At 40.8% G+C, this 16,441-nt stretch overlaps 1 protein-coding gene across 1 annotated transcript in view; it reads left to right on the forward strand.

The window, feature by feature from the left end:
• trappc9 (trafficking protein particle complex subunit 9) overlaps nucleotides 1–16,441 on the forward strand; it is a 186,566-nt gene that overhangs the window by 114,188 nt on the left and 55,937 nt on the right. The window contains 1 exon segment of the mRNA XM_046860234.1: nucleotides 590–680. Within this exon segment, the coding sequence (XP_046716190.1) occupies nucleotides 590–680 (91 nt within the window).

Consider the following 16,441-nt stretch of genomic DNA (forward strand, 5'->3'; position numbering starts at 1 on the left):
TTTTTTATGTTTGTAAATTTTAGTTTTTAAAGTTCATTTTCTTACACTTTTTTCCCTCTGTTTATCTACTGTATATACACAGTGCAGCCAAAAGTATTGAGTGTGTGTGTGTGTGTGTGTGTGTTTGTGTGTGTGTGTCAGGTCTAGTTCTCGTTAGCGGTGCTGCGATTAATCCTGTTGGTTTCAAACAAAACGAATGTACTGAAGCGATGACAGGAACCGAACCCCAGTGATCGTCCCAGTGATCGCCCGTGTCCTGCAGCTCTCAGCCTGAAAAGACTTCATGATGAGAACATACTCCTCACCGGAGCTGCACCGTGTGTGTGTGTGTGTGTGTGTGTGTGTGTGTCTGTGTGTTTTTTTTATGGACTTGGACTACGTTCTGAGTGGATTAAGGTGTTTAGGACAGATGGCCTTGCCTTGTGTTTGTTTGCTGTCCCCCGAATGACAATTTTCTCTCTCTCTCTCTAACTAACACACACACACAAACACACATATTAAATCTTTCTTTCCTATCTTTCCTCAGCAGCGCTTGAGTTACTGAGTGTCAAGTCATGTGTAATGGTGTGTTCCTTAACTGTGTGTGTACCCGTCTCTGAAGAGGCAGGGTGAGGCGAGTGTTGAAGGCGTTCTCAACCAGCTCGTCCTGGAGCACCTGCAGCTCGCACCGCTACAGTGGGGTGAGTGACTGTACCAACCACGTTACACACACACTATAGTTCTACACAACTATATACCACAATACAATAAACTACCGTACATTACACCACATTATACCACATTACCTTACATCACACTACACTACACTATACTACACTACATTACACCACATTACCTTACACTACACTACACTACATTATACTACATTACCACATTACCTTACATCACTACACTACATTATACTACATTACACCACATTACACTACACTACATTATACTACATTACACTACACTACACTACATTACTACATTACACACATTACCTTACATCACACTACACTACACTACATTACACCACACTACACTACATTATACCACATTACCTTACATCACACTACACTACACTATACTACATTATACCACATTACCTTACATCACACTACACTATACTACACTACACTACACTACACATTACACTACATTACATTACACTACACATTACACTACATTACCACATTACCTTACACTACACTACACACTACACTACATTACTACATTACACCACATTACCTTGTCACACTACACTACTACACTACACTACTACATTATACCACATTACACCACATTATACCACATTACACCACATTACCTACATCACACTACACCACATTACACCACATACACCACATACACCACATTACCTTACATCACACTACACTACACTACACTATACTACATTACACCACATTACCTTACATCACACTACACTACACTATACTACATTACACCACATTACCTTACATCACTACACTACACTACACTATACTACATTACACCACATTACCTTACATCACACTACACTACACTACACTACATTACACCACATTACCTTACATCACACTACACTACATTACATTACACCACATTACCTTACATCACACTACACTACACTACACTATACTACATTACACCACATTACCTTACATCACACTACACTACACTACATTACTACATTACACCACATTACCTTACATCACACTACACTATACTACATTACACCACATTACCTTACATCACACTACACTACACTACACTACACTATACTACATTACACATTACCTTACATCACACTACACTACACTACACTATACTACACTACACTATACCACATTACCTACATCACACTACACTACACTATACTACATTACATTACACTACACTACACTACATTATACTACATTACACCACATTACACTACACTACACTACATTATACCACATTACCTTACATCACACTACACTACACTATACTACATTACACCACATTACCTTACATCACACTACACTACATTATACTACATTACACCACATTACTACACTACACTACATTATACCACATTACCTTACATCACACTACACTACACTATACTACATTATACCACATTACCTTACATCACTACACTACACTACACTACATTACACACATTACCTTACATCACACTACACTACATTATACTACATTACACCACACTACACTACACCACATTACCTTACATCACTACACTACATTATACCACATTACCTTACATCACTACACTACACTACATTACACATTACCTTACATCACTACACTACATTACACCACATTACCTTACATCACTACACTACACTACACTATACTACATTACACCACATTACCTTACATCACACTACACTACACTATACTACATTACACCACATTACCTTACATCACACTACACTACATTATACTACATTACACCACACTACACTATACATTACACCACATTACACCACATTACCTTACATCACACTACACTACATTATACCACATTACCTTACATCACTACACTACACTACATTACACATTACACCACACTACACTACATTACACCACATTACCTTACATCACACTACACTACACTATACTACATTACACCACATTACCTTACATCACACTACACTACACTATACTACATTACACCACATTACCTTACATCACACTACACTACACTACACTATACTACATTACACCACATTACCTTACATCACACTACACTACACTATACTACATTACACCACATTACCTTACATCACACTACACTACACTATACTACATTACACCACATTACCTTACATCACACTACACTACACTACACTACATACTACATTACACCACATTACCTTACATCACACTACACTACACTATACTACATTACACCACATTACCTTACATCACACTACACTACACCACTACACTACATTACACCACATTACTACATTACACCACATTACCTTACATCACACTACACTACACTACATTATACTACATTACACCACATTACCTTACATCACACTACACTCACTACACTATACTACATTACACCACATTACCTTACATCACACTACACTACACTATACTACATTACACCACATTACCTTACATCACACTACACTACATTATACTACATTACACATTACCTTACATCACACTACACTACACTACACTACATTACACCACATTACCTTACATCACACTACACTACACTATACTACATTACACCACATTACCTTACATCACACTACACTACACTATACTACATTACACCACATTACCTTACATCACACTACACTACTATACTACATTACACCACATTACCTTACATCACACTACACCACTACACTACATTACACCACATTACCTTACATCACACTACACTACACACTACACTACACTACATTACACCATTACCTTACATCACACCACACTACACTACACTATACTACATTACATTACACTACATTACATTACATTACACTACACTACACACTATACTACATTACACACATTACCTTACACTACACTATACATTACACCACACTACACTATACTACATTACACCACATTACCTTACATCACACTACACTACACTACACTATACTACATTACACCACATTACCTTACATCACACTACACTACACTATACTACATTACACCACATTACCTTACATCACACTACACTACACTATACTACATTACACCACATTACCTTACATCACACTACACTACACTACACTATACTACATTACACCACATTACCTTACATCACACTACACTACACTACATTATACTACATTACACCACATTACCTTACATCACACTACACTACACTACACTATACTACATTACACCACATTAACTTACATCACACTACACTACACTACACATTACACCACATTACACTACACTACACCACATTACCTTACATCACACTACATTACACTACATTACACTACAATACACAACAGTACATTACACCACAATACATTACATTACATTGCATTTCATAACATTACATAACTTTGACTCTACATTACATTACACTTCATTACATTACACTACATTACACAACAACACATTACACCATAATACATTACACTACAATACACAACAGTACATTACACCACAATACATTACATTACAATAGACCCCAGGGCTCCAACCAAGAGCTGACATTAAAACCTATTACTTGTTTAACAAACAATCTAACAGGACACACCTGTGCAGTACGAAACGCCTGTCAGTCACACGATTCAACATTTCTGATTACTGAAAAATAAAAACCCACCTATTTCACTCAATGAACACATTATTAATCAATACTTTAAGCCCCCTTTAGGATAACTGTCTGAACTAATAAGTGTTAATAAAAAAAAAAAGGACTACCTAGAACACTAGCTACTAATTAACCTAGCATGCTCCAAACTCCTACTCGAACGTAACATTTTGGCTTAGTCCACAATTTTCTTGTTAGATTACTGTTTCTCCAGTGTTCACTGCAGTTCTGCTTAATCTCTTCCTCCTGTTCTCATTTTCCCATTTCTTTTTTGGCACCTCGACAGGTAAGTTCTTCATTTTCGAAAATAAACTCGCACAAATCCCACATGCCAATGAGATGGGGTTTTCTTTAGGGGGGTTCCTGGAACAGCATTGCACATTGGACTTCGTGCCAGCCTCCATCAAACCCCCAAGCAGTTACCTGCCTCCACCTGTGGGTACAGCTATAGCAACAAACATGCTTGCAGACCGGATTCAGCTTTTGAAAGAATACAGATGCAAAAATCTAGCCATGTTTTTCTAACAGCTTTTGTAGCAGATTTCAGCTACAGTTTTAGCCTAATGATTTAGTTGAGGGCAGATCATCAGGCCACGGGTCGGCCACTGAGTTTGGGACAGTTGCTTACCCTAGAAATAAAATATTTTCCCCAGACTTTACTAGATATTCCATTCTATTGATTTTCTTTGATTTCATATATTGGACTTCTGCTCATGTAGTTTCATGTTGCATCTTTTAAGGTGGTGCCTGGTAGAGCTGAGGATTGCAGGTTCGAGTCCTGGGACGTGTTTACAGGTTCAAATCTCAGTACCACTAAGCTGCCAGGGGCCTTTGACAAAGGCCCTTAGCCCCCAACCTCTCACTTGTAAGTTGCTCTGGATAAAGGGCATCTGCCAAATGCCATAAATGGAAATATACTGCTAGAACTTAAACTTTATCGCTACACTCTACACCTCCTCACTGTACGCGGACTCCAGCTGGCCTGAGCGCGCATTTCCCCGATGCTAACTCTTCACCTCCTGGCCTGCATTGATTTTTCTAACAATGTTAGTTTTTCTTCATTTCTGTACGGTCTCAGCAGGGGCAGAGGTTTTCTCTAATCAGCACGCTCCCGCTGAATGCCATTTCATGCCTCTTTTTTATGTCGAACGCGAACATGATTAACATTAATAAGAATTAAAAGCATACCGATGCCTTTGTCTTGTCGCTCTTCACAATAGGAGCTTTATTTCTTAAAAGCGGTGCATTATCATGCCATACGTACCCATGGTTATAAAACATGCTTTTAGCAAGCTCTTCTTGTTGGGTTTGTCAGAAATAATTCCTCTTTCTGTCTCGTCGCTTGGAGAAAAGGGATGCTGGTGATACCCATGACGCTGTGAAAGGGAAAAAAAACTATTAAACAGGACAAGTTTTATAATCATTTCAGTTGTTTGAAGGAAAGGTGTGCTGTGTAGATGTTAGAGATACAGTTCTGACCTGATCGTAGCGGATGAGGGTTAAGGGCCTTGCTCAGGGGCCCAACAGTGGCGGCAACATCTTGATCGCTGAACTACAGCTTCCAATTGCTTTGTTGGAAGTCAGTTGTAATGTTACAGCTCCAACAACTCAGTTTCTTTGGAGGCTGAACCTCAAATTATAGCTTTAATTATTGGCACCTGTGTGAACCTGTATGAAAAATGTGAACGCAAACAAATAAACATACAGTACACACCATTTTCTTTGTGTGTGCTGTATATCCAAGATCTCATGGTGTAGCTTAGCTGTATTTACATGGTGGTAGCCAAGTAGTTCAAAACGCGATCGCAGAAATCAATGCAAAATTGAGCAAACTCTACAATATTCAATAAAACGTGATTTTTTTTTTTTTTGGACACGGATTTGCACCAAGACGCATCACGTCACATAAACGCAACTCGCATTCAGCCAGTTCTCTTCGATTTATGTTTCAATTCACAAAACCCAACACTTTCCTAACTTGCCTACTCACCCCTAATCGAATTGTTAAATAAAAGAGCCGGCGATTAATTCATTAAAGAAAACACCCGAACTAGCGCCACTCTCTCCTTCACACCGGGGTGATGTTTGCTCCTTACGCTAATGTATTTAACAGATACATGCGTGTGTGTGTTATGAAGGTCATTTGACATATTTCCCGGTCCTCTTTCTCCTATTAAAGACACAAGTCAGGTGCAAAAGCATTAAATCAGAGAAGCACAAACAGCAAATATTTGTGTGCTGAAACCAAAACCAGTCAACCACCAAAACGACCAAAATCTCCCCTCATTCTCTGGTCTTTACAGCAGGATCCCTGGACACGATTGCTTGTTTCCGTAGGCATCCAGATGATGAACAGCCCGATTTTCCAATAGCAAAGACCCAATTAGTGAGAAACAGTCGAATTCAGTCAAATAACAAACACGAGTACAGCTAAATATCACTCCAGCAGACTGTATGTTTTATATTCTGTAAAATGTATGACTCGTTTGCATTAGCAGCATGCACTGATTGCACTGGTGGCATTTTGCTCATTTCTTTGTTTTTTATTGCAAAAAAGTACAGATTAACATAAAACTGCATAATCAATGGGCACGTTACAATTAAAACTATTGGACTAAAAACTGTTTATTATTCGGAGCAAAATTTGGATGGAATTTTGATGTTGAAATTATATTTCTCTTTAAATTTAATAGCAAGCCCAATGAGTCTTGTCTGTGGAATACTTTATTTATTTATTTATTTATTTATTTGTTTGTTTGTTTGTTTGTTTATTTATTTAATTAAAATTATAATTTCATTCAAATATTCATTCAGAGTACGACATTAAATGCTTTAATTACAACTGTCCAACATGTAAACATAAAGAAATTTAATATAGGGATAAAAATGAAGTTAAATAAATAAAAATAAGTATAATGTATAAGTATATTACAAATATAACTAAAAAAAGTTAAAGTAAAGGTTAAGAATAATATAATATACACTAGACTATAATATACACAAAAAAATTATATACACGAATAATATATATATATACACACACAGTATATATATATGAGAAGTGTTATACTCTATAATATATAAATAGAGAAAACAGAAAACGACTGAAAAACTAAATTTTGACATTTTAATTTAATTCAGTACCAAATAAAAATCTGTGAAATTTAATATCATATAACATGTCAAACCACAGGTTTTTATTGTAAACTTTCCTTCAAGGTTCGTGAGGTTATAACACATTTATTACATTTGTGGCTTCAGAAACAGAATCAGGTTCATTGGCCAAGTGTGTTGACATCGTTAGGGTTAGGGCTCCAGCTTTTGGTGATTCTCAAAAGTACAGACATAAATAACTGCATTATACATTCTTATAATTAATCCATGGGTCCTAAAGTGGTTAAAAATGCTACCAAGAAGCCTGGAAAAAATAGCAATAATTTTTTTTAGGGTTTATTTATTTATTTATTTATTTATTTATTTATTTATTTATTTTTAATAGAGGGACAAAAGAAGATATTAAGAAAGAAATTGTGAACTTTTAAAACCACTTTAAAGTTAAGTTAAATGTTATTTTATATACAGTACAAATTTCAGCAATTGAAGTAAAAAAAAAAAAAAAAAAGAAGAATTAAAATCCTGAACAAATTCCCCGTGGAGTCTTGTACAAACTGATCAGGACTATAGGTGCAACTACACCATTGTACACTCAATCAAATGATTTCTGTAGATTTCATTTTCTTTTCCACCTCGATGGAATCCGGTGTGGACTGGAAAGCTCATTTGAATCCAATCTTCATTCCTGCTCTTCATTGGTGTCTGGCCTGCGCTGACAAAGTGCTTCAGAAGCGTTCTCCAGGCGCTCCTCGCCTCACTTCCATCCTCCTTTCTAATTGTGCTCGCGTCTCATTATTGGGAATTCCGTTGGCATTAACGACCGATTCCAATCTTCTTCCTTGGAAACCCGAGCACTCAGAAATCGCATCGATGACCCGTACGAGCTCTGCAAAAACCCGCCCGCATGCATGTCAATATTATTGGACGGCAAAGCACTTCTGTTTGCCCAGCATGACTTCGTTTAGCGGTGCGCTAATGAGGTTTGCAGCCTCGGCTTTGTAAATCCTCCATATGAAGTGTGCCCAGGCACGCTTTCATCTCCCTGATGAGCTCACGGTCGTGACTTCGAATTCTCTTTCTTACCATTCAGGTGGTAGTTGCTGCGCCTGCTGTGGTAGAGGTCACACAATGCAAAGCAAATCAGATGCCTCCGGTGGCCGTCTTGAAAGGAATATGGAGCTGCAGGGTGACCGACTGAGATGAATGGCTCGCTTATAGCTCGTCAGATTTTACAGTAATTGAGTTTTGGACCTCTGGTCTTTCGTTAAACTGGAATCAGCATCTCATTATTTCTGACTTTACAGCGTGACATCATGCTGTAGACAGGAAGTGGACTATTGATCTAATTTGCCAATGCTTATTTTGTTGCAATCAGTACGGTGAAACATCTTCGTGGCGATTTATAGCTGCTACATTATAGCAGCTATAAACATTCATTCCCACTCCATCCTTCGGTTCTGTATCTCTCTTGACGTTGAGAATTACTGAGAAATCGTTAAACATAAATGTCCTGTAGATGTCGAAAAAATGACCCCAAGCTTCGAAACCGGGGACTCCTATAAATGGTCATTCCCACTCCAGCCTTACTTTTTCTATCACTCTTGAGATTAAGAATACAGAGAAACCGCAAAACAAACATTCTTTGTCCTGTAGATGTTGGAAAATTTACACCAAGCTCTAAACCTGGAGACTCCTTCTTTAGAACAAATATTATTTTGTTTGCGTGATTCCTCTTTGCTCTCTGCGTTATTGCATACCGAGATAACACGCAACCCCTGTCGTCTTTTTCATCCTCCTCCTGGCTGAAGCAGAATGAACAGGTGAGGAAACGGGGAGAGAGGAAGAGGTGGTAGGTGGTTAAAGCATTGGACTTTGGATCCGAAGGCCATGAGTTCAAACCTCAGCCACACCAAGCTGCCTCTGCTGGGCCCTTGTGCAAAGCCTCTGTCCAAGGTCCTTAACCCTGTAGCTGCTAAGTTGTAAGAAATATGCATATAAGTCGCTCTGGATAAAGATCGCTGCCAAATGCTGTAGCTGTAAATGTTTAGAGAAAACGAAATTCCTAAGAACCAAAAGGGGAGCTTTAGAAATAATGCTGATGAGCTTTAATTGTGTGAGATGACTGACAGCAGCAGAGGAAACCCAGCTGGTGTTGCTCAAATTGAATTTCATAACCATTAGTCTTGGGTTTTAGCAAGTTCAGGAGATGATCAACAACTGCACAGGCTTTCAAAGTGGAGGTGTGGTGGAGCAAGTAGGCAAAACGAATGTACTTTTTTGCGACAGTGGAATCTGGTGAATTGGTTCCTTTTAAATATCTCGTGAACATTTTTCAAACCGGCGAGTGAAATGACTTCCAGGAGAATCAGCTGATGGCGTGTGCAGATTATTTTACAACGTAAACCTCATTCGTCTATTTCGGTTTCTTGGACGAGGCCGGCTCACGGAGTGGAAGAGAGAGTGAGGAGAGAATGAAAAGAGGTAGATGAAGGGAAAAACCTCGTTCAGGAACATGCTGGCGGTTCGAAGCAGTTGTGAGGAGTTCATCCAGTCTCGCATTTCAAAATGGGTCTGGTCGAGACAAGCTCTTGAAAAGTAGTTTCATGATTGCACTCAAAAATCTTATCAAGCTCTGTGATTTACCGTCTTGTGAGAATCCGTGTAATACTGTCATACAACCCGTGAGCTCGAGGCGTATATAATATATATACCGCAAATCTGATCTAACGCAAAGCCAATGTCCCAGACGAGGTTCCTTTCATGCTGCTCTGTGGCTTCCTGTTAATATCAATCAGAGTGTCACTTGGCAATCATGGTCATCCCTCAGGGGGGAATGGGGAATGAGGCCAGAGAGCACTTTCCTTCTCTGTTACGCTGACCTTTGAAGAAGCATGAGCAGCAGGTCAATACGATGAGACGGGTTCCGAGGAACAAGCTCCAGCCTCCCTGCTCAATTCCTGTCAAATCGTAAATCAGACTAGCAACTTGATGGGATTTGGAATGCTTTATGGGGGAGGTGGTAGCTTCATGTTTATGGCATTGGACTTTGCATCTGAAGGTTGAGTTCAAATCCCAGCCACAACAAGCTGCCACTCCCCTGAGCAAGACCCTTAACCCAATCACTGCTCAATTGTAACAATGAAATAAATGATTAATAGTTGCTATTCATAGTTGCTTCAATAGTTGCTGCTTCACATAAGCAGCATTTAAAACACTTAACATTATCACATTAAGAGCGGTGAAGTGAAGAACACTGATGATCTCTTCATCATGGCACCTGTTAGTGGGTGGATTTAATAATTAGGCAGCAAGTGAATATTTTGTCCTCAAAGTTGATGTTAGAAGCAGGAAAAACAGCAGGTGAGTGTGAGGATTTTGACACATTGTGAAGTCTAGACGTCTGGGTCAGAGCGTCTCCAAAACAGCAGCTCTTGTGTGATGTTCCTGGTCTGCAGTGGTCAGAATCTATCAAAAGTACTCCAAGGAAGGAACAGTGGTGAACCGGCAACAGGTCCATTGATGCATGTGGGAACAAAGGGTGGTCCGTGTGGTCCGATCCAACAAATGAGCTCCTGTAGCTCAAACTGATGAAGTTCATGATGTAATGATCGACGGGTCAGAACTGTTTTAGCAGCAAAAGGGGGACCAACACAATATTAGGTGTTATGGAGGTATCTCTGGATAAGGGCGTCTGCCAAATGCCATACATGTAAATGCAATGTAAAGTTGCAGCTCTGCAGAAATGGCACATGTTCTAAAAAGCCATGAAAAGCTCTAGATATGGTGTACAACTGATTTCAAATTATTTCTAATTGTAACAGTGTATTTAAAATCAAGAATAATCCATAGGATGAGAGTGGCAGCTATTCCCGAATAACCCTTAATGACCCTTAACCCCCAACTATCACTATCATGTTTATTTTCCGTAGAATTCTAGGCAAACAAAATATCCGAGTAACAGGTGAATAAAAAAAATGAAACCATTGGTGCTGATTACCTGTTAAATCAGCAGGCCGTTTTGGAGGACAAACTGAAACTCACTTAACTGAACTCGTTTCACCTCGATGGACGGAAAGACAAATGTTTGGTCATGAGAGATAGAAGGATGTGGGGAGGGGGAGAAAAAAGGTCAGCGAATGGAAAGAAAGTACTCTAACGGAGATAAATAGAAAGAAAAAGAAAGCATTGAGAGCTCATTCCAGGATTTGTGTGTGTGTGTGTGTGTGTGTGTGTGTGTGTGTGTGTGTCTGTTAGAGTGCTGCCCATATAAAGAGGCAGGTTGTGGCTTATTGATGCCAAGGTGGACAGATGGCATGGTGAAGTGCACGCACAGAACATTCAGTGGTGGCAAATGAACAGTCCATTCAGTACATTTAACTAAGCATTGGCTCCTGCCTCACTCCTGCCCTGCTCCTGCCCCACTCCTGCCCTGCTCCTGCCCCACTCCTGCCCCACTCCTGCCCTGTTCCTGCCTCGCTCCTGCCCTGCTCCTGTCTCACTCCTGCCCTGCTCCTGCCTCGCTCCTGCTCTGCTCCTGCCTCGCTCCTGCTCTGCTCCTGCCTCGCTCCTGCTCTGCTCCTGCCTCGCTCCTGCCTCGCTCCTGCCCTGCTCCTTCCCTGCTCCTGCCTCACTCCTGCCCTGCTCCTGCCCTGCTCCTGCCTCGCTCCTGCCCTGCTCCTGCCTCGCTTCTGCCTCGCTCCTGCCTCGCTCCTGCCCTGCTCCTGCCCTGCTCTTGCCTCACTCCTGCCCTGCTCCTGCTTTGCTCCTGCTCTGCTCCCTTGTCTTTCCTTTCTCTTCCTTCGCTTCTATACTGTTCCTAACATGCTCCTACTCTGTTTTTCCCCTGTTCCTCCTTTTCTCCTCCTCTCCTCTTATTCTTTTCCCTTCTCTTCTACTTCACTTCTTTCTTTCTCTTTCTCTTCTTTCTTTTCCTTCTCCTCTTATTCTTTTGCCCTTCTCTTCTCCTTCTTTCTTTTCTCCTTCACTTCTCCTTTTCTTCTTTTCTCCTCATATTCTTTTTCCTTCTCTTCTCCTTCTGTCCTCCTTCTTCTCTACTCTTCTCGTTTTCTTCTTCTCTTACATTTCTCTTCCCCTTTTGCTTTTTATCATCTCTTTTCCTGCTCCTTCTCTTTGCCTTCTCTTTTCAGTCTCTCTTCCTCTTCTCCTTTCCTGCTACTACCCTGCATCTTCCCTTCTCCCCTGCTTCTTTCCTACTATTATACTGTCCCTACCCTGTCCATCCCCTGTTCCTAACCTGTTCCTTTCTTACTCTGACCCTGCTCTTACCCCATTCCCATGCTTTTCCCCTGTTCCTGCTCTGCCTCCTCTTTGTATTTATCTCTAAAATGAACAGTGAGCCTCAATGGTTAAATCTTAATGGTTGCATTTACGAATGCTGAGTATCTTTTCCAGCACGTATCATGTGTTTATCTGTCAGCATTTGACCAGCTAATAAAAGTTCTAGAAGAACAGAGTAGGAACTTGTAGTCCTCTTGACAGGAAGTTTGTGTTGGCCCAGTGTTGTTTGTGTCAGGTAAAATGAATAAAATCCCACAGGCATTTGAAAGTGGTTGAGACATTTGTCTGGATTGCATGCTGTTTTGTGCCTCGATGCCCTTAAGGGACATAGTTAACCAGTCGTCTGCTCGAGGGAGAACCAGGCCCTGCAGTCGCCTAATGAGGAAATCGCTTTGGGCAAAAGTGTCAGCTGACACCGTTATGTAAATCCGAGGTGCTGTAATGTGAGACGATTTGAGGCATCAGAGCAAAGGAAAGGGAACTTTCACCTTTCAGAGCTGCCCTGCTCTCGCATCAGAGATGGCATAAGCTGCTTTCGCTTGGTGTAGGGGAAGACTGGAATGGTCTACACCTACACCATGCATGTGCGAGGGTATAAAGAAAGATGGAAATGTGAGGGAGAGGAGAAAACGGAGGGTAGAATGATGGAAGGAAAGAAAGTGTGGGTAGACCAAGGGAAGGAAAAAAAGAACTGAAAATGAAGGAACAAGAAAACATAGAAAGAACAAGGAAGGGAAAAAAGACGGAAGGACATGAAACTTGTATGCTATGACGTGTACCCTATAGAAAATACCTTCTCAGAGATCAGAATTCAGCAGGAACGCATTCGGTTCCCGTGTGTTTCGAGGAGAATCGAATGTCTGGCACAGAATCATGGAGAAACCTCAGCATGGACTCGACATGTTCCAACTCTGTCCTCTCCAGTAGAACCGATTCATCTCGTTAGCAGCGGGTCTCGTTCCAAGATTTAATCGAGTTAGTCTCGAGTTCCATCTGAACTTGGTGGGTGCAAGATATCTGCCATATTCTCCTAAAGGTGAGGGGATTATATCATCCAGCTCGGGTTGCAGGAGCAAAGTTTCTGTCAACGGCGCTCACCTGAAGAGAACTCGGGGATATGTTTAGAAAGCGGCGTGGGCTGGTTGTCGCCGTGCCGTGATAAAATACTGCCCACATACTTCATCTCTCTCTCTTTCCCAAGATCCCTCTCAAGATCTCTCTCCATAGGCCACCGTATTGCACAAATCAGGGTGGTGTCAGGAGACGCCCATCAATCCGACTGATGGGCGGAGTGGGCGGAGCTTGGCGACGTTGTTCCGCCTGATTTATCTGCTTGTTGTTCAGAGTTGTCACCCAGGAGCTGTCCGTCACACCACGACGCATACGTCTGGAGCCTCCTTGTCTACTCCAGCTCTGATTTACAGCCGGCTGCGATAAATACAGACAAAGGGAAACGAGTGTTATCATCTTTTCGTTTTTGCGCTTCAAAAGTATTTATTTAGCATCATAATTAAAAATGCAGCGATTCTGTAGCTGCCCCTGTCTATATCATCTGCTGAATTGTAATCGAATTGGGTCCTGAATTCACAATAAAGCAAACTCCAAACACTCGCGAGGTGGAGTGACACGCTTATGAGATCCTGTCACCAGGTCTGGTGCAAAGATTGAAAGAAATGAAAACTGACAGAAGGAGTTTGATTGGACGGACAGGACGCAAATGATCTCTTCATGAAACCACTTAACGTTAAGGTGCAGGAGAAGTACGTGTCCAGAGACAGACTCCGAGTGACTTATAACTGCATTTGCTTTCTGACCAAATTTTGTGGATAAATCTTACTTGGGTATTGAGGAGCTGCTGCTGGAAATACGAAAGACCGCTCTGTGTTTATCTCTTTGTCTTTCCGCTTCATCCAAACCAGTATACTGTAATGATTTATTAGGTGGTACTTAAAGTTTCGAGAAAGTATTTTATTTATCTACATCTCCACACCATCACCTGGAAAATAGTTCCCTTGCACAACAATACAGCACGCCTAGTGTCCCTGCCACTTCCGGAATGTGTTCTGGAAGTCTTCTTTTTTTAAAGCATCTCAAAACAGAGACCTTTAAGCCAGATCTTCATCTTCAGGAAGAGGTACAAAGTCCACAGAAGCAGAATCTGGCAAATAGGGTAAGGGCAGATGTGAGAACGTGTGGATTGTTCTCCGACGATCATCATGCACGAGTTGCCGAACAATTTCGACAAAGGTCAAATCTCTCGTCGTCTTCCAGTGATGTTCTTCTGCAGCATCGCCATATGTCAAAGTATGTCATGTGGCAGATTTGCCCAGTTACATGAAGAACCTCACCACCGCCTGCCTTTGCTTTATCTATATATATAAAATATAGGACACATGCATGTTCCTATTGCTGCTTGCCTGTTCAACAAACTAAGTAATATAGTGATATGAAGATTTACTTTAACCTGTTAGCCTTTGCCACAGCTTTTGGGCTAAAATGCCCTACCTAATTTTAAATGTTAACAGTTCCTGACAAAAGTGGGCTACATACACAAAATACACCAATCAAAGTACTGTGACGTAAAAACAGAATAACAATCTAAATTACAACACTATTGTTTGTTTGGAGCAAAAATGCTTTACGGCATGTTGTTCAGTGGAGCCCTCACTTTTCTAATAAACCGGGATTTGCAGCATTGGATATTTTCATTGAATAACAGTGATCTGAAATAGCTCGTTGAGGCTTGGACCTTTAGAATGATGTATAGTTAGTCATTGTTGCTCTTGTCCCTTTCTATTTCTATCTATTGCTCAACATTAACACCTGAGAACAGTGGGATGTCGGCCGCGTTGGCGCGGCGCTGAAGGCTAAGAGGTTAAACAAATATCTAAATGGGCAGACTTTATTCTCATTAAAAAAACCTCCCCTAGCATGAAGAACAGCTTCACACACTCTCAGCATCCAGATAGTACATTTTTCCAAACATTTTCCCAAACATTTAGCTGAAACACTTTGGTGTGTCTCTTGTAAACTTTTCAAACGTGTTCTTTAGTGGTTGGAGATTTCATTCTTGTGATCCAGTTCATCCCAGTTCAGTAGGATTTAGGTGCGGTGACTGGGCAGGCCGTTCCATGATAGATGTCACTCCAGACCACTGTTTGCTCTCCAAAAAACACTCACAGAACTCGGACGTTCGATTCAGCTCATCGTCTTGTTGTACGGTGAAGTTCCAATAAACCGGAATTATGGAATGGGAGCCATGATGGTTCAGGATTCCTTTCACTTTCCAGAACCTTCCCTGAAAACAACCAAAACAACACCAAACCATTAACCTTCCACCTCCATGTGTGACTGTGGTGGTGATGGAGTCTGATTACATCTTCTCTCCTGTTCTCCGTCTTACACAAGTTCTTGTGTTAGAGACAAAAATGTTCCATTTGGACTCCACAGAACTTTCATTCACTATCCAGTTCATGTGTGTTTTTGTCTTTTGCTGCATATCTACAATCATTATGGTGAAACACTAGAGGTGAACAGGGTCACTGTGGTTATCAACCAAATCATCTTTCTTTTGACACAGTCACATTTTTATGGTCACCTTATAGTGACCCCACCCCCCACTCCCCCACACAGAGCTCTCGTCTCACTCTTCTTTTCTTCCCTCCATCCCTCAGTGAAACAGAGAACAGGTGTGTGATCCAGACCACTCAGTTCCAGCACCTCATTCACAAACCA

This window comes from Silurus meridionalis, chromosome 10 (genome assembly GCF_014805685.1).
Source record: "Silurus meridionalis isolate SWU-2019-XX chromosome 10, ASM1480568v1, whole genome shotgun sequence".
In the NCBI taxonomy this organism is placed as follows: Eukaryota; Metazoa; Chordata; class Actinopteri; order Siluriformes; family Siluridae; genus Silurus; species Silurus meridionalis.